General features: G+C 43.2%; 1 protein-coding gene across 2 annotated transcripts in view; it reads left to right on the top strand.

Annotated features, from left to right (window-relative positions):
* Window positions 1–401: 401 nt before the first annotated feature.
* Window positions 402–19210, top strand: part of Fech (ferrochelatase) — a 31834-nt gene continuing 13025 nt past the window's right edge. Inside the window, exons 1-5 of one of the 2 annotated variants that reach the window (XM_051200958.1) lie at window positions 402–540; window positions 5356–5479; window positions 12022–12141; window positions 15292–15440; window positions 17717–17851. In XM_051200958.1, the coding sequence (XP_051056915.1) occupies window positions 474–540; window positions 5356–5479; window positions 12022–12141; window positions 15292–15440; window positions 17717–17851 (595 nt within the window). In that variant the 5' untranslated portion in view covers window positions 402–473. Of the gene's footprint in view, window positions 541–1230; window positions 1250–5355; window positions 5480–12021; window positions 12142–15291; window positions 15441–17716; window positions 17852–19210 lie in introns of those variants that run through there. The other variant, XM_051200959.1, reaches the window with a different exon arrangement.

The raw sequence follows: 19210 nt of genomic DNA, 5'->3' as shown, positions 1-19210 counted from the left end.
GAACAAGGTGAAAGGGTCTGCACTGTGGTAGATCATGGAAGCAACCAAACTGGGAAAAAGAGGCAAAAAAAAAAAAAAAAAAGCCTGGGCACGTCCGAGGACAGTAAGGAAACGTCAAGTCTTTTGCTGAGTCGTGGCTATCGTTCCAGTTTCAACCAGGTTGGCCTTTTCAGCCGGTGCCACAGACGTAGCGGGAGTCTGGGTGCACTGACCCGTGGTGGCAGGAGCTGATCTCCAAGCCACAGGCCTTATCTAGGCCTGTCACAGATTCCAGCCGGCCAGCAGCATCTGGCCACTCCGGCCTCAAGCCCCGCCCTCCTGACACACCCCTGGGCGGTCCTCCTGCTGGCCCCGCCCACGCCCCCGCTGGCGGGCGACTGCGCGGGGCGCGGGTGCGGAGTGCTGGCGCTGGAGGTAGGCGCTCGCCGGCCCTGCTGTAGCGCCGCCGCAGAGGATCCCTGGCCATCCCGGAAATGCTTTCGGCAGGCGCCAACATGGCTGCGGCCCTGCGGGCTGCGGGCGCGCTGCTCCGCGAGCCGCGTAAGTGGGGTTGCGTCTGCGATCGCGAACGCCGAGGAGCGGCCGGGAGGCCGCGGGTTCGAGTCACAAGGGCCAGCTGAGGGGGGCTCGAGCAGTAGCTGCATTTAGTGGTTATGGGAGGGAAGGTCTCTGAAAGACACCTAGAGACTCGGGTGGCGGCGTCATCATCACTCTTGGCATCTGCCTTGTAGTTCGCTCTCTGCTGGTGACAGTACGGTGCCCTTGCTGCTCCGCCCAGGCCAGTGCCATGGCTTCTGGGAAGAAGGACCCACCCGGGAGGCCTGGACTAGGGTTTTCGTGGGATATTTAGAGAACAAATGAAATCTGGTGCACCCCGTTAGTGTACGGTGCGCCCACTAGATGAGCTGCTGGGACCCTGGGAGAGACACACTCCGTTGGACCGAACTGAGCCAGGGGCCCAACCTCCCCATACTCGCTTGTTTGCTGTGAGGATTAGGACCCAAGTGGAGTAGAAACCCCTCAGTTACTGATGTAACTCAGTACTAACTACAAGTGAGACACTCAATAAATTTGAATGGTGACTAGACCTGACCTATTTCAAAGGAGTTTCTTAATCTGTCAGTTTGGCACCTACTTCGGGTGGAGAAAATAAACTCCGAAGGTCCACACGTTATAGCAAGTGCCTTTGTTACAAGACAAATATGGTACATTGAAGATCAGCTTCCCTAAGGACACTGGGAAACAAAAGGTATTATCTTTAAGATAAGGACAGTGTCAGTAAAGGAAGTACCGAATTAATCTTTTCTTTCACCATCCTTTCCAGTGACAAATAAAGTCTAACAGACTCAAGATTGAAGGTCATGAAACAATATAAGAAATAAAGTTGTTTTCTGTGGAAGTCAGAAGTAGCTAAGTGAAAGGATTCAGAAGCCACAGTATATCTCAATTCCAACTTTGTTACAGGCTCAAATGCTTTGAAAAATAATATTTTTTTATGCCTTGAGAATTTCATATGTGCATATGATGTATTTTGATCATATTCACCCCGATATCTTTTCCCTAACTCCTTCCAGATCCATGCTCACTCCCCACTCCTCCTAACTCCCTGTTACCTCTCCTCTCTTTTTTAACCTGTAAATTCAACTTATACTACCCATGGGAATGGACTCACTTACCCACTAGAGTGGTGGTTCTCAACCTTCCTAAACAGTTCCTTATGTGTGGTGCCCTCCCAGCCATAAAATTATTTTTGTTGCTACTTCATAACTGTAATTTTGCTACCATTATGAATTGCAATGTAAATATCTGAGCTTCCCAATGGTCTTAGGTGACCTCTGTGAAAGGGTCATTTGATTCCCCAAGGGGTCAAGACCCACGGGCGCATGGTCATCCTTGCCTTTTAAAAAGAGCCTAACTCTTCCCTCTCCAGAAGCCATTAATTGACAATAGCTCCTTAGCTAAGGTTGGGGGCTCAGAAGCCCCTCATCACACAGGTTGACTGGCTTGGTCTTGTGCAGCAACCACAACTGCAATGAGTTCATGAGTATGGCAGTCTTGTCATGTTCAGAACACCGTGTATTGCCCTAGTCCTCCACAGGGCTCGGCCCCTACAGTTGTCTGCCCTCTCTTCCGCTATGTTCCTTCGGCCTTTTGTGGACAAGGGCTGTGATATGACCATTTGTGGCTGAACACTTCATTCTTTACACGTTGCGAGTTTTGGGATTAACTGCTCACCAATCTTTAAGGTGATACTTTTACCATTTTGGTGGACAGGAAAAGATTAATATTAGCTAAAACTGAGTATTTTCTGCAACTGAATTCTGGAAATGAAACTGGAAAAGGCAGTTTTATGTTCTATGCATTTTATCATTTAGGAGTAGTAAGATGCTTCCTCCATCATCTCATATACTACACAAATCACACACACCACAGATTCCTGAAGAGACCAGAGGGTTTGATTCCCTTGGAGCTGAAGTGTAGGTACTTGTGAGCTACCCAGTGAGTGCTGGGACCCAAACCTGGGTCCTCTGTAAGAGTAGCAAGTGTGTCAACCACAGAGCCATCTCTCCCACTCCCCAGCTTTGTTGTATTTATGCTGAAGATACATATACACATCCATAATGTCTTCTGCTTCTTTTATCAGCATGATGCATGGAATTTTTTTTCATGATATGCTCAAAGTAAAATTTCTATTTTAAAAAAAGATTTGTTTTAAATCGTGTACATATGTGAGTTCATGTGGGGATGTGTGAATGTGAGTGCAGGTACCTGAGATGAGATCTGGTTTCTGGGGTACAGGTGTTATAAGCTATCAAATGTGGATGCTAGGAATTGAACTCAGGTCCCTTGCAAGAGCAGCCAGTGCTCTGAACCCCTGAATTCTCGCCCCAATATTTTTCATGGTTCAGAAGTTACATTGGTTTTGTAAGTTCTCCTAACATGTACTAACAGGACAGTGCTGGATGGGGGGCAGTGACAGTCCTTTTTCTGTTCATCGTTACAATCCACTGAAACATCAAAAATTAGAATAACTGGCCAAATCTGGGAAGCAAGTCCCCCTACTCCCACAGTCCCTGCTTCTAATATGGTGTGGGAGCCCATTTAATTCTAGTTAGTATATGTAATTTGTGCAATTTGTGTGGTTTCTCTGTGACATTTTCATACAAGCATATGACACTGTTATCTTTTCTTACCACCTGCTCCTTGGGCCCTTCCCTATCTCTAAGAGCCCAGTAGCCAGGGCAGGAGGTTTTAGAGGGGTTCTTGATGGGTATGTTAATCCTAAGTCACAGTCCCTTATCACTACCATAATTTGGTCATTTAGAGACAAGAACTTTGTAAGCCAGGGCATGGAAGTGGGTGAGATATTGTACTAGGAAACTGTAATGTACTAGCTAGGGAATCTAGACCTACCCCACATTTCCTTTTGTTAGGTTCACAGAAAGACCTCCTACTTATGACCATCAGTTATAATTCTATCATACCATGGGATCTGATGGAATCTCATCTGTACAGGGACTTGGAAACATTGCACATGATTGAATACCTGGTTAAATCTTATCGTGTAGTTCGTAATTAAACTTGTCTGAAACAAGGGTGTGTGTGTTGTTTGAGACTTCATTTGAGTGGAATTGAACTTCTTTGTGTCAATCTTTTGATTTAGTGAGGCTTCCCAAGCATAAGCTCATGTAGTGGGCTCTGCTGGAAATGTGCACTATCTGCTTTTATTTATTGGTTTTGAGGTGGGGTCTGGCTTAAACCCCAGCTGGTCTCAAACTAAAGATCCTCCTACCTCAGCTCGCTGAGTGCTATGGTTCCAGACATTCACCAGTATGTGAATGTGTGCAATCTGGATAGAAAGACATCTAGGTGACCTGGGCTGTGTGTGTGTGCCATTTTTTTTTTTTTTTATTTTGTTCCCATTTGGGTGATTTAAAGAAATTAGAGCAGGTGTGGTTGCTTTCTCTCGAAACTTGCAAATGAAACTGTTATACTAATATTATACTAGCCCCTGTCACATGGCAAATGCACCAGAGTGCTTCTTCTGATTTTTAAATTCACAGAGTTGCACAGCGAGGACTCATCATGTTATGGAGGGGAGTTGAGGCTTCTATGAGACTAGTCTGACCCAGGTCACACTGCTCGAAGTGGAAGCTGAACTTAGAGTGAGACCTATTTGATCCAGCCTGAACTTTGTCCTCATCAGGGCACTTGGAGGAGAATACAGGCAGAAGATGAGTGGTTCCAGACTAGTTTTTAACCTGGTGTTAGATGAGTGGAGAAGGAGGCCGCACAGTAGCTGCCACTGTCCCTTATCGCCTTCCTCAGTACTAACTTGTGGTTTCAATTTAATTTTACAGTTGTTTAGGGACCAATACTCCATGTTACATCTCAGCATGGCACATGTACTCCTTGGCTCAGTTCTTTTCCTGGCCCCTCATCTATTCTTGTGGAGCCCAGGTCAAGAGTATGGATAGGACAAGTGTATCGCACATAGAATAGCAAGTCCTGCCCCTCAGCCTTCACCATTAGACTCTCCTAACCACCTGGAAGGATGAAGTCTTGAACTCTCCTAAACCACTGTAGAGAAGAGTCCTTGAGAATGCTGACCCGCAAGCTTTCTTGCTTCTCTTCCTCCCACCAGCTCTTCCCTACCACCCCTTGGCCATCCTGAAGGTCACGAGCAGCCTGTATGGATGGCAACATCTGTCCTCCAGAGGATAGGTTCAGGAAAGGAGCCTGCACAGACTCTGGAATTTGCTTAGGGGAGAGGGAATTCTTGAGTTGTGGGGCCTGGGAGCCTGGTATGTCGTGTGGAGTTTTGGACTTTGATGGGCTCTACACTTTGTGAATGTATTCCTGCAGAAGAGAATGCGCCCCCTTCTCACTGTCAGAGCACAGCGCAATGCTGGGATTCCCATCACTTATGCTTTACCCAGAAGGCTTGAAGACAGAAATTGGAAGCACAGCTAGTTGGGAACTGGCGCAGTCTCCACTCTAAATGACCCTACATTAGTAGTCCCTCGCTTCCCCATGGTCCCCACGGTGCCCTCTCAGCACTGCCCACCACTGGAAACATTCTGAGTATGCAGAGGGCCTAGGGATGGGACCGGAGCAAAATTTTCAGTCAGAGCAGGGTGAGAAGGTGCACGTGGCTGGAGGAGGGAACCAGCACCCCAGCCTGCTAGAGAAAGAAGTCCTCAGTGCTGTTACCTGCCTGCAGAGATGCTGGGTAAATCACTCCTGCCATTGCACCGTTTTAAAATTTAAACCTGGGAAGTATGCCCTGAGGACCTCTTGAAAAGAAATTACTTTCCAACTAGATTTCATGCTAGCACTTTAATTTTGTCACAGTGGTGCATGGCAGCTCGAGGGCCTGTCAGCCATGGAGGTGGCAGTCGGGTGCAGCAGCAGCAGCCACCACAGAGAAAGTGCATCATGCCAAGACTACAAGACCCCAAGCTCAACCAGAAAGGAGGTAACTTTAGGCTCAAATAAGACTTTATTTTCTATTATGACAGACACAAGTGGGTTGAAGCAAGCTAGAGGGAGAGGGGCTGGGGAAATGTGATGTATTCATTGACAATGATAAGTTATTTTCTTGGTTTTCTTTTAGCAGCTGTTAAATAATAGGTTTTTAAGGACTAACAAAGGACATATATTTAGATATAGTCTTCAGTTATTTAAGAATGCAGCCCTGGCATATGTCATATATGAAATCAATTGTGTGCATACTGAATATTTGTGTATGAAGGTTTGTATATTTATGACTATAAAATGTATGCCTTGCATAGGATAAAAAGTAGTTAACCTACCAAGAACTTCTCTAGCAGATTCTACCATTATTATCTTTAGCTTTTAACATAATGAACATAATTACCAATGACATGCAATGGTGTATACTTTCTTAAGGAAATAGAGTGCACTTCACTCAGTATTTATGGGTGGAGGTAGTAGCCATGGTGTAGCCAAGTGTTCTCTTCAGCAGCTGAAGCCACAGATGCCCATATGACCTCCTCTGTGATACAAAAGAACAGGGTTTATACAGGGAAGTTGTGTAGATCTAAGAAGTAAAGGAGCTGTGACTAAATGACATCATGACTTTCCTGCCAGACAAGATGTCATTCTAGAGTTGTACAGTATTATTAGTTACTTTTTTGTTTTTCTTCGTTCTCTTTTTTTTTTTTTTTTTAAGGTTTCTCTGTGTAGCTTTGGAGGCTGTCCTGAAACTCAACTCTGTAGACCAGGCTGGCCTCAAACTCACAGAGATCTGCCTGCCTCTGCCTCCCAAGGGCTGGGATTAAAGGTGTGTGTCACCACAGTTCGGCCTTAATTACTTTTCTATTGTGAGAAAACACAAATTATAGAAGGGTTTATTTAGTCTGACAGTTCCAGAGGGTTACAATGGTATGGCAGCTGGAGCAGCATCAGAGAGCTCACATCTTAAACCATAAGCAGGAAGGAGAGAACACTAACTGGAGTGGTGGGAACCTTTGAATATCAAAGCTCAACTTCAGTGACACACTTCCTCCAGCAAAGCCACACCTCCTAAACCTGTCCAAACAGTGCCATCACTTGGGGACCAAGTATTCAAATGCCCCAGATCATGGGGGGCATTCACAAGGGGCATTCTCAAACCATCATGAACAGTCTTGTAAATGAAATGTTCTCATTTTGTGTTTATTTTTCATTATGATTGTGACATTTTACTGATTGAAGGCAAAGAAGCTGAGGTTGGTTTAGGATGTGGAATTAGGGTCAGGTCCCAAATCCCTTCCTCCCAACTCTGTCTTCCTAGAAGATGTAGTTGGTAGGTAGGGTAGGAAGCACAGGCATCTTGGGCTGGCATGGTACCTTATATGCTCTATGGTTCCTTAAGATTTAGAGAAAAGTATTAATGTGAGTAGAAGAGCTGTGAGGAACCTGTTTCATTGTTGTCTTAAGTTTTTTTTTTTTTTTTTTTTTTTTTTTTTTTTTTTGCTATGAAGACACATCATAACCATGGCAACTCTTATAAAGGAAGAACATTTAATTGGGGTGGCTTACATTTTCAGCGGGTTAGTTCGTTATCATCATGGTGTGGCATGGTTGCATGCAGGCAGACATGGTGCTGGGGGAGGAGCCTAGTGTCCTACATATTGGCTTGCAGGCAACAGGAAGTGATCTGACTCATTGGGCATGCCTTGAGCATCTATGAGACCTCAAAGCCCACCCCCACAGTGACATACACTTCCTCCAACAAAGCCACATTTCCTAATAGTGCCTCTCCCTTTGTGTGCCATTTTCTTTCAAACTCCACAATCATTATATTTTGAAGTGACAAATGTCAACAATATAAATGGTCTCAATATTATATTAATTGTTAAAAGTAAGTAAAAGCATAAGCCTGAGGTTCTATTAAATAACTTTATAAAATATTTATATAAAATAATAGAAAATTTGGGTAGAAAGAGGATTTAAAAGTCATAGTAATTACCATCTAATATTTTATTATCCATTCAATGTACTTACTGACATGAAAACAGTACTATGCATATTATTTTACAATTTTTCTACTATCACCATATATTTACAAATATTTTAAAGCCATTTTCTGTTTTCCATGTTACTGTGACAAAATACCTTATAAAATCAACATAAAGGTTTTATCTCTGCTTACAGTTTGAGGGTACAGTCCATTATGGTGGCAGGGATGTGAGGTTGAGGGTCACATTTTAATATGCACTCAGGAAGCAGAGTTTGCTTTCTTCTTTTCATCCACTGGGATGCATGGCATGGTGCTCTTCATAGTTAAGGTAGATCTCCCCCTCCCTGTCCCCCACTTAACTCAGTTCAAAATCCCCTCAGGCATCCTAAAGATTTGTCTCCTGGCTGATTCTGTATGCTGTCAACATGACAGTCAATCTTAACCATCTCAAAGAGTTTAGGATTGTTTTAGTAGATCACAGTTTATTTATCTAAGCCCACATTCCAGGCATTGGTTATGTCTAGTTTTAGATATTTGAGATGCTAACATAAGGAGAATCCTGGGTGACCATTGTGATGCCACGGTTTTGAAATACATGGTGTTGCTTGGGGCTTGGCTTGAGCTAGGCTACAATGCTAGACCAGCGACTGTACTAGCTTAGGAGTCCACAGGCTTTTATCGGGAGTTTGGTTGTTTAATTTCGGGTTTTATAGGCAACACCGTCTTCTTTGCTGCTCTTTACCTTTGTTGTTACAATGTCAAGGCAACCATAGATAAGTCCAACAGGAGAGTGGAGCTGTGTCCCAAGTCTCTCTCTCTCTCTCTCTCTCTCTCTCTCTCTCTCTCTCTCTCTCTGTCTCTTTGTCTAGGTCTGTAAATTTGGTGCAGATTCTGTTGTTTATTGGGTTCTATCCTAGAAGTAGTATAGATCCCTGGGTCATTGATATCTCATAGGTCTAATGAAGAATGAGATTTCATTCTTTTTCATCAACCACAGAATAAAATGACTGTGTTAACTGATGAGTTTTAGTGCCTATTATGCACATTTCACAAGAAAATACCAGAATATAGCATTTAAACTTTTCCAAGTAAGTTTTAAAACTCGTGTTGCAGTAGATGTTCAGACAAAGAGAGCTTTGGCCAGTGAGACTGTGGTCTCAGGTGTGGACTGTGAAGGGGAAAAGAGACAGAGACCCTTGATTAAAGCCCTGCACTCCATACTGGAAACATAGCAGAGGCAGACTAATGCAGCACTCATCATGCACAACACAGTTTGGAATTAAGCCTTACGTGTGTTGGGGCATTTTCAAATCATATGCGACTCTTTCATGTCTAAAATCAACACGGGTTTGCAAAACGTGAGCAGGGCTGAACAACATCCGCTTTAAAGCCACTCTTGCCCAGAGCTCAGGTGTTATAGATGGAAAACACAGTTCTAAATCCCGCTCGCACACTGATACCCTTTGTGGCTTAGGTAAGTCTTTTAGCCTAGGCTTCCGTAACCAGTAATCTGCTAACTGGCAGCAATCCACGGGAAAATGCACTTAATTTATTAGGAGTCACAGAGACAAGAACTGGGGGAAGGATGGGTGGTCTCAGTGGGAAGATTTGGGGACATTGCAGTTTCACCAGGTGATACATCTGGCACGTTTAAGTAGCAAGAAAACTCCATAGCCCTGTTAGTGTAATTGTAGCGCGCGCGCGCGTGTGTGTGTGTGTGTGTGTGTGTGTGTGAAAAACTTTTGTAGGGACTAGGGTGATGGTTCTGAGTTAAGGGCCTGCTGAACAATCCTTGAGTTGAAGTCCCTATATCCAAATAAATTCTGAGCACAGCTTTGTATGTCTGTAATCTAAGGCGAGGGCAGGAGAATCCTAAGGGCTCACCATCCAGCCAGGCTAGCTGAAGTGGTAAATTCCAAGTCAGTAAGAGAACTTGTCTCAAAACAAAACAAAACAAAACAAAAAACAGAGGAAGACAGGAGTCATCAGCCTCTGGCCTCTCCATGTGGCCCCCACCCTGCTCCAACATGTACACATACACAAAGTTCTGTAACATCTTAAGTATAATTGCTTAGTGAAGAGAGGTCGGACTTTCTTTCTCTAAGCTCTCCAGACATTTTTGGTCATTACAGCTGAGGTGAGGAATTATCCTGGTTTGTTTCCATGGCTGTGACAAAAACAACTTGAGGAAGAAAGAGTTTACAGGTTACAGTCCTTCATCGAGGGAATCCTAGACAGGAATTGAAGCAGAGATGCTTCCTGGCTTTCTCCCTGAGCTTTGCTCACCCTATGTAACCTGAGACCACCTGCCCAATGCCTGACAGACATGCCCACAGGCCAGTATGATAGAGGAAATTTCCCTATTGAGATTCCCTCTTCCCAAGTAACTCTAGTTTGTACCCAAGTAGACATAAAACTGGCCAGAATAGGTAATATGGCCACCCAGTAGGTGGAGGCTAGGGATATCACCAAACACCCTACATTGTGTAGGGGAGTCCTAGATAGTAAAGGATTATCCCACCAAGAATGTTAGTGGTGCTGATGCTGAGAAACACTGGCCTAAGACAAGTGAAGAATGGTTCTACTTTATCTTTACCATGGGCTCCAAGTGGAACATTAGTCACTGTAGTAAGAAATGGTTTGGTGCAGGGGGGTGTAGGCATTCATGGTAGTATTTGAGGTGAACTTCTGGCTGGCTATTTCTCAGCTTTTTTCCTTTTCTTTTTCTTTTTTTCTTTTTTATCAAGAGTGAATGGAAGGAGGAGGTAGATATATTGTCAAAGCTAGAGGATGGAGAGACATGTTGTAAACTATCCAGGCATGGCATCCACCCCTGAGCTCATATCCACAGTGGCTATCTGCATGAAACATGCTCATAAGTGTGCTCATCAGTATTCTAGCACAGATGGTAAAGGGGTTCCTGAGGCCCCACCCCTCCCTGAGGAATACTTGGCAGTTAAAATTAGTCGTTTGTAGGGCAGAGGGAGTCATTTTCTTCAGTAGTGTAGCCACTGGTGAGCTGCTGAATGCAAATAAGCCAAATTGAATCTTGAAACTAAAACCCCATGACAGTAGGGCAGGGACTTCTTAGGAAGAAAAAGAGAATTCAGTGGGAGGGATTAAAGCACATCAAATACATATATGGAATGGCCAAAGATAAATTAAAAATGTTTTTAATAGTAGATGGTGGGGGTAGCTGTAGAGTAGACTGTTACGGAGCAGTCAAAAGCAGTAAGTGCCGATTCTTACTGTAACATGGAGAAACCTTGGACATTTTGCATTAAGTAAAAGAAACCAGATATAGCTATGTGAGTCTGTTCTGTGACATATCCGGGATAGGTGAATCCATGACCCAGACAGGTAAGTGGATTTAGTGGTGGTTACCAGGAATGAGGGAGAAGATATAGAGGGGTCAGAGCAACAGGAAGACTCTTTGTGGGCTGATGTAAATGTCTTAGAGTTAAGAAGCTCACAACATTGTGAATGTAGTGCTCAGTTTAAAATGTCTACAGTGTGGCATTTGAGCGATATTGCCATTGAAGAGAATGAAGAGAGCAAACGTTCCTGTTTACTACTGCTGTCACATGGTCCTCCTCCAGGGATCATGCAAGGCTCAAACTGACCTGGCTCCCAGTTTTTGATCATGGTGTTTTGGAGGAATGGGATGTGTGGTGAGCTTCTCCTGGTTTCTGGCAGGGGCTAGGAGTAGCGACCCCTTGCTTTGGGCTTTCAGGCCGTGTAGGACACAGAAGTGCTCATTTTCACATCTCACTTTCATTTTTTGCATTTCCGGGGAGCTGCTTGAGCTAAAATGCTTGTTAAGGAGTCATTACCTTAGTTTTCCTCCTTCTCACTTGTTGTGCTTTATTCTGTAGCCTGGTCTGACTTTCGCATCAGTGCCATTTCCTGCAGATATTATCCAAGCAGTGTACCCATACGAGGGACAGAGGTGTGTGGGGACACATGGGAGGGGACACTGAAGACAGACTGGTAGCAAAGTACTAAGGAACAATTTAGCTTTGAAATAATTTCCTATATGACAAAAGAGACAGGTACAGATGAAAGAGTGAGGGACAGACTCACTGGAGTGTTAAAATAAAAGGGGAACTCTCTCCGTGTGGCAGAATTCACTGGGGGTGGATTATGTTGAGTTTGCGCTGAGTTCTCCAAACAACATTTTAAGGTAGGACGTTGGACTTTAGTTTTAGCATACAAAGAAACCTTCATCTTTGGAAAGCCTGACCTTGTGTGCTCATACAGGACTTGCAGGTCCTTTGGCCTCTGAACCATTTTATTTTTCTAGAATTCTGTGTCTTTGAAGAATTGGGTCTTTGTTCAAGACTGTCAGGATAATGGGGAAGTTTTGAGTTCACTTAATGCCAACTTCAGGGTCAGAGGTCAGTGAGACGTGGTAGCCCTCTGTGTCTCTAAGGACACAACCCTGTGACGGCAGCAAAGGGCCTGTGTGTTCTTATCAGCTGAAGTAACATCTGCCCTGGAGCAAAGGAAACTGTGGCCAATGAACTTTTATTTATTTATTTTTTCTTGTGTAGGAAGCCAAAAACTGGCATATTAATGTTAAACATGGGTGGCCCAGAAACCCTTGGAGAAGTTCAAGACTTCCTTCAAAGACTCTTCTTGGACCGAGACCTCATGACGCTTCCCATTCAAAAGTAAGGTATATTGTGTAACTAGAACGTGTGCTGTGTACTTGAGTTCCCAGTGGCTCTGGTGGTGGTCATGGCAGCCCTCTGTCTTCTGTTGGAAAGGAGAAGGAAGTGAGGGCTTGTCGGGGGAGTCCGTTAGTGAGCATTCTCCTTGAGCCCTCTCCTCCCCAGAGCCCTGGGGATTACAGTTGTCTAAGCACAGCTGAAATAACTTTGAAGTTTTAAAGACTTTTATAGATGCGTTTGTGTGTGGGACTTCCCTGCTGATTAACTTAGCTTGTCACTCCCTTGTGCTTGAAGGTAGCTTATGGCCTCTTACCTCTTCCTTTCATTCTTGTTTCCCTAGACCCTTTCTCTCGTTTTCTTTAAAAAGAAGTTTCTCAATGAAAAATTAATACATGTATATGACTAACATGCAAATAGTATGTTTACACTAAAAAGCAAATGTCCCTATGGCCGTGAGTTCCAGCATCAGTTACGCAGATGGAACAATGCAGGCATATGTGAGTGTGTATATTCTTCCCCGCTTCATTATACAAATGTCACTCAGTGATCTTTGTTATTTTGTTTCCTGACATACTATATAAATCTATCTCACTTTCTTTGTGACTGCTTAGAATTGCATTGTATGATTTTGTTAACTTTACTTCATGGGTAGAGATTGTTTACAGTGTGACAGTAAACCGTTTTGTGTACCTCATGGTCCACATGTGCAGCCATATAGGATTGGCCTTCATTTTGTTCAACTGAGAGCAATGTGGACTGTGGGGATGTCTCAGTGTTCAGTCTCTGGAACCCATGTCTTTGTCTTTCTTTCTTTCTTCCTTCCTTCCTTCCTTCCTTCCTTCCTTCCTTCCTTCCTTCCTTCCTTTCTTTAAGCCAAATGCAATCCCAGCCCTGGGGAAGTGGAAACACACAGATCCCTGGGACAAACTGAGCAGCCGGCCTAGCTTGCTTAGTGAGTTCCAGGCCAGGGAGAGACCCCGTCTTAAGAGGGTTGATGGCAGAGGAATGATGCTTAAGGTAATTTTGTGGTCACATACACACACACAAGCAAGCAAGCACTCATGCACATATCTGCACCCAAATGCACATGTGCCTCCCAAATACAAGCACACACACACAAACATACATATTAAGAGCAATGTATGACACTGAGAAGGTAGCTGTGGCAAAGAATAAACCACACTAAAAGGGATTTCAGCTTCGGATTCATAGACTCACTTTGTTTGCTGGTTTGCTCATCAGGTCACTGGAATTCCCTCCCATTGTCCTAACTCTATTGTCTTATAATATTGTTAACTCGCTTGTCACCTGGGAAACGATTAAAGCATTTATTTTTAAATGATCTATGTTGTCCATTTTTCTTGCTGTTTGGTGATGTGCCGGGATGCCACCGATGCTGGTGAACTATTTAGTGCCTTAGGAAGCTGACTCTGTGGAGTGAGAGCCTTTGCAGAGCCCCTCCAAACCATCCCAGCCACAGTGTCACAGTCACCTCTGCAGGTTACAAAGTGTGGGTGCTTTGAGACTAGGAAGGCACTGTCTTTGGTACAATTACAGGTAAACTTACCTTAGCACAGAGTGTACCTGGATATTGATATAACTAAATACATTTCTCTGTGTAATAGTGAGGTGCTTTCTAAAAAGATGGTGACACATGCCTTTAACCCCAGCACTTGAGAAGCAGAGTCAGATGGATCTCTATGAGTTCTGGGCCAGCCTGCTCTACAGAGCGAGTTCTAGGACAGCCAGGTCTACACAGAAGAAACCCTGTCTTAGAAAAAAAAAATTTAAGTCATGTGTGTAAGTGTGTGTCTACATTGTGTGGACATAGTTAGAAGAGGGTATTAGACCCCTTGGAATGGAAATTACTGGTGGTTGTGGTGGGTGTTGGGAACAGAACTAGAGTCCTCTGCTAGAGCAGTACATGGTCTTAACTAAGTCACCTTTCCAGTCCAGTAGTGAGGCTTTGATGCCCAAGAATTTTGGAACATAACCCGAGGCTTGTTTGATACTATGCTTTCTAAGCACTTCACTTAAATTCTGTCAGTGTTGAGAGATTTTTTTTTTGTATTACATAATAACATGTGTTAGAAAAGAAAAATGTTAAGAGCCATGTATTATTTTCTAGAGGACTTCCTTAAGATTGTACACAATAATAATAGATGTATCAGAAATTATTTGAAACTTAAGCTTTATGTTGATCCACCAAAATTTGTAGCACCAAATGATAATTTTCTTTTTACATTTATTTAGCATCTGTGCGTGTATGTGTGTGCCATGGAAGGACCCACATGGTAGAAGGAAAGAACAAGCTCAGCTCCTTTCAATCACTTGTCTCTGACCATCACATCTGTGCCAAAATGTACACACATGTGCATTTGCATACATGCATGCACACACACACACACACACACACACACACACACTAAATAATAAACAACAAAAATGAAAAAGAGGCCTGTGTGAGTTAGGCTTGGTGATGCAAGAAGCTGGGGAAGTAGTACCCAGAGCCAGGCTCAGCAGCACTGTGAGATCCAGGGCAGTCAACATCGTGTGGTGAGAGTCTGTCTCCAAAATAAAAGCAAATCACATGGTCCTGAGGCTTTGGGTCAATGGTAGAGTCCTTGCCTAGCATGATGAGGGTCTGTTCCTAAATTAAAAACAAGTCATAATGGTCCTGGGGTTTTGGGTCAATGGTAGAGTCCTTGCCTTAGTATGGTAAGGGTTTGTTCCCAAATTAAAAACAAATCATAATGGTCCTGGGGTTTTGGGCCAATGGTAGAGCCCTTGCCTAGCATGAATGAGGACTCTGATTCTGTCCCCAGCATCATGAAACCAATGTGTGCTTCCTGTGCTTTCTCTCCTAATTCTTATTAGATGCAGAGTCAGCATGTAGGATGGTAGCTAGCAGCATCCAGGCCAGGGATGTCAGGTACCCAGGATGTGCAGGAGATGCTCCTTGAACACTCATGGGGTAGAGCGGTGAACTCTCAAATCCATGTTGAATTGTCAGGGACCTCACATCAGTCTTCCTAAAGGCTGATCTTGTTAGGCTCTTCTTAAATTTTACTCATCTCTACTGAGTAGAAGATATATCTCCGATTACAAAGGTGGAATAAAATCTACTTGATTATATGTTCAATGATTTAGTAAGCTGGCACCATTCATCGCCAAACGCCGAACCCCCAAAATCCAAGAGCAGTATCGTAGGATTGGAGGTGGATCCCCCATCAAGATGTGGACTTCCAAGCAAGGAGAAGGCATGGTGAAGTTGCTGGATGAACTGTCCCCTGACACAGGTGTGTGTTCTCATTACTACAGTGCTAGGGTTGTTAAAGTACAAATTAAGAGTCAGGCATGGTTGTGCACTCCTATTATCCCAGCACGGAGGTGGGAAAGGTAAGATTATTCATCACATTGGCAAAGTGTGTGTGTGTGTGTGTGTGTGTGTGTGTGAGATATGTTGTATGTATGATTGTTTGCAACTGTGGAAGCACATGTGTGTGCATGTGGAGGCCCAGAGTTAGTATGTTTGGGATCTTCCTTGATTGTTTTCACTTTATATACTGAGGCAGGGTCTTCAGTTTAATCCAGAGTTCATCAATCCAATGAGTCTAAGCTAGCCATCTTGGCCCAGGATCTCTTACCTCTGCCTCCTATGTGCTGGGATTACAGGTGGCTACCTGACTTACCCAGCTTTTTATGTGGTTACTGGGGCTTTGAACTCCAGTCTTCATGTGTATACTGCAAGCACTTTTTCTATCCGTTCCCCTGGTCCAAATGCTAGCAACTATTGATTTGTGATTTTCTATAATATATAATACATGGTCACTTGCCTGAGTTCTCAAGTCATTGTCCTCTGACTGTAGACCGTGTAAAAATTACTTCCAATGTCACAAATAAACTGAAAAGTTGGAAAGTGTTTCAAAAGGAAGTTTAAAGCTAAATTGAGCTAGATTACAAAGAAGTAATATACCATACACAGAAGATGGGTAAGGCTGTTGCAGTGTCCCTGTATTCTAGTTGGAGAGTAATTAGATGAGCATTTAGAGAAGTGGCTAGCTGTAGCTCTAAGTATAAGCCACCGAGCAATATTCAGCCTGACTATATTGGTTCTACATAGACTGAGACACTAAATGCAGGAATGAGCTACAGGTGCTACATTTATTCCCATCCAAGGTACACTTGATTGTAGAACACATAATTCCATATACTAATACAGCGTGAGTCAGAATGAGTGTCCTACTTTGCTTTCTGTCACTGTGATACCATACTGACCAGAAGCAACTTGAGGAGGGAATGCTTTATTTCTTTTTATATTTCTTTGTAACAGTCCATCACTGAGGGAGGCAAAGGCAAGAATTCAAGCAAGAATTGAATTCTTTCCTTTCCTTTTCCTCTCCTCTCCTCTTCCTTCATTCCTTCTTTCCTTTCCTTTTATTCCTCTTTTTTTTTTTTTTTTTTTTTTTTTTTTTTTTTAGACAAGGTTTTTCTATGCAACAGTCCTGGCTGTTCTGGAACTCATTGTGTAGACCAGGCTGGCCTCAAACTCACTGAGATCTGCCTGCCTCTGCCTCCCAAGTGCTGGGACTAAAGGTATGTGCCACCAACACCCAACTCAGCCTGCTCTCTTATACTGTTCAGGACCTCCTGCCCAGGGGTGACTCTGCCAATAGTGAGCTTGGTCCTCCCACATTAATCATCAGTCAAGAACGCATCCCACAGACACTCCCACAAAGCAATCTGACGCAGGCAATTCCTCCAGTAAAGCTCCCTCTTCCCAGAAGACTCTAGTCTGTGTCAATGTGACAACATCAAATGTCATAATGAGAAACGTTAAAACTGGAAAAGTTCAAGTTACGATATATGAAAATGTGTTTGTTGTAAATGCATTCCATGTGCTCCTGGGGCCCTCAAAGAGAGCAGCCTAGGCAGGACCGTAAGAGTTATCTCTGAGAAAGCCTCACTGAACTTCAGCCTGCAATCTCCTCAGCCCCTTTGCACCAAGGGGCCTACTCTCTCAGGAGACCATCTCACTTAGCAAATTGTTCAACTGTGCTCCTGACCTTCAGGTTTGCATTGCTGGGCTCAAGGGCTTTTCATGTGCAGTTCATCCACACAAGCCACAGTGCTTCTCTTTAAATATGGCAGAAAAACTTAGCAGGCTGACCGTGAACTCACAGAGGTCTTCCTGCCTCTGCCTCCTTCCAGATGCTGGGATTAAAGGTGTGTGCCACCACAGCCCAGCTTTGGGGTCTTTTTCCCCTTCCCTTTTCTTCAGTCTTTTTATGCTCGATGAGAACAGATGATTAATATTAAAATCTTGCATTTTAAAGATGATCATATAATAAAAGGTAAGCAAATAGGACTTTTAATTTTGGAGAATAACCAAGTGTCCCTGTGTCTGCTGAAAAGACAGACACGATGCCAGCAATAGCCTAGCTTGCTCACCATGTCAGCACTGTAGAAAATTGGGTTAGTGTTCATTATTCTGGCCATTACATTATGTTTGGTGACTCTGAGGAATCTATATAAAGATTAATACCATCTCCTTCCCTCTTGTGCTTCCTAATAGCACCTCACAAATACTATATCGGATTCCGGTACGTCCATCCTTTGACAGAAGAAGCAATTGAAGAGATGGAGAGAGATGGCCTGGAAAGGGCCATTGCTTTCACACAGTATCCACAGTATAGCTGCTCCACCACTGGTAAGAACATCTCAAAGGTGGCTATAACCCTGGCACAGTTAGCCCAGGAGACAGAGTGTTGAAGGAATTTGCAATATGAATGGCAGATCTGGTCCAGTGTCTTCTTGACACTTAAGAGTTCAGGTCAGTCATTTTAAAATCCCATGCTTCATGAGCTTCCGGAGTTATTGGCCTGTCATCTGGGAATTACAAATGGCGGGTGGTGTACTTGCTTGCTACTTTAATACAGTTGGTTAAAAAATCAGCAAGGAACCTTCATCACTTTCTAGGTTTGTATCCTAATATTACTATTTTTATGTCTAACTATAATGAAACTATTATTAAAAGAATAAACTGATTCCATTTTGAAAGCAAAAGTATTCATATGGAAAATGCTGCTATTTTTATTTTTTGTGTATGTCTTCATTATAGGTTAGTTACTTAACTATTAACTTAAAATCTATCTTGTCCAGGTGTGATGGCTCACACCTCTAATTCCAGGCAGAGGCAGACTGATCTCTTTGTATTTGAGACCAGCCTGATCCATAGAGTGAGTTTCAAGCCAGCTAAGGTTACATTGTAAGAGTCTATCTCAAAAACAAACAAACAAACCAAAACAAAACAACAAAAACCAAATGTGAGGGCTCAAATTAACATATTACAAACTTTTCTGTGTTCTTTGTTTTTTTTTAATGCATTACTCCTTGCTGTTCTCTATGTATTTGACTGAAGAAGAAACATAAGCTTAGGAAAGCATATATTCTTTTTTTTTTTTTTTTTTTTTTTTTTTTTTGCCTTTTGCTTTTTTTTTGAGCCAGGTCTCACTAGGTAGACTAGGCTGGCCTTGAACTCACAGAAATCTGCCTCCTGAGTGCCGAGATCAAAGGTATGTACCACCATGCCCTATTATTCTTAATTATAGGTAAAGCTTTATTATTACCTACAGATATGTTTGCATTCTCTCAAGGATTTAGGTCAGTGTGTTTGTATTCCCAGTTTTCCTTTGAACAAAAAGCTATGGAGGAAACATTCCAAGTGTTATGTGCCTTAAATACTGAGGCACACAGATATTTGTGTGTGTGTGTGTGTGTGTGTGTGTGTGTGTGTGTGTGTGGAGAGAGAGAGAGAGAGAGAGAGAGAGAGAGAGAGAGAGAGAGAGAGGTCAAGCATCTGTTGAAATGCCCAATCTTTTACATATACTCAGAAATTTGAATTGTGATTTACTGTGGGAATCTATACTTTTAAAAATACCTGGTAGTGTATTATTGGGGAATGAGGCAGATCTCAGAATTTTCAAGATATAGTTTGCTTTGCAAAATGTCCTTCAGCTTACAGACATCTGCTCTCCAAAGCACAGAAGTTACAGTTGTTTTTGTGTGG

Source organism: Phodopus roborovskii, unplaced genomic scaffold, assembly GCF_943737965.1.
Source record: "Phodopus roborovskii unplaced genomic scaffold, PHOROB, whole genome shotgun sequence".
NCBI lineage: Eukaryota > Metazoa > Chordata > Mammalia > Rodentia > Cricetidae > Phodopus > Phodopus roborovskii.
The sequence above is the reverse complement of the archived record's forward strand: the minus strand, read 5'-3'. Positions and strand labels throughout refer to the sequence as shown.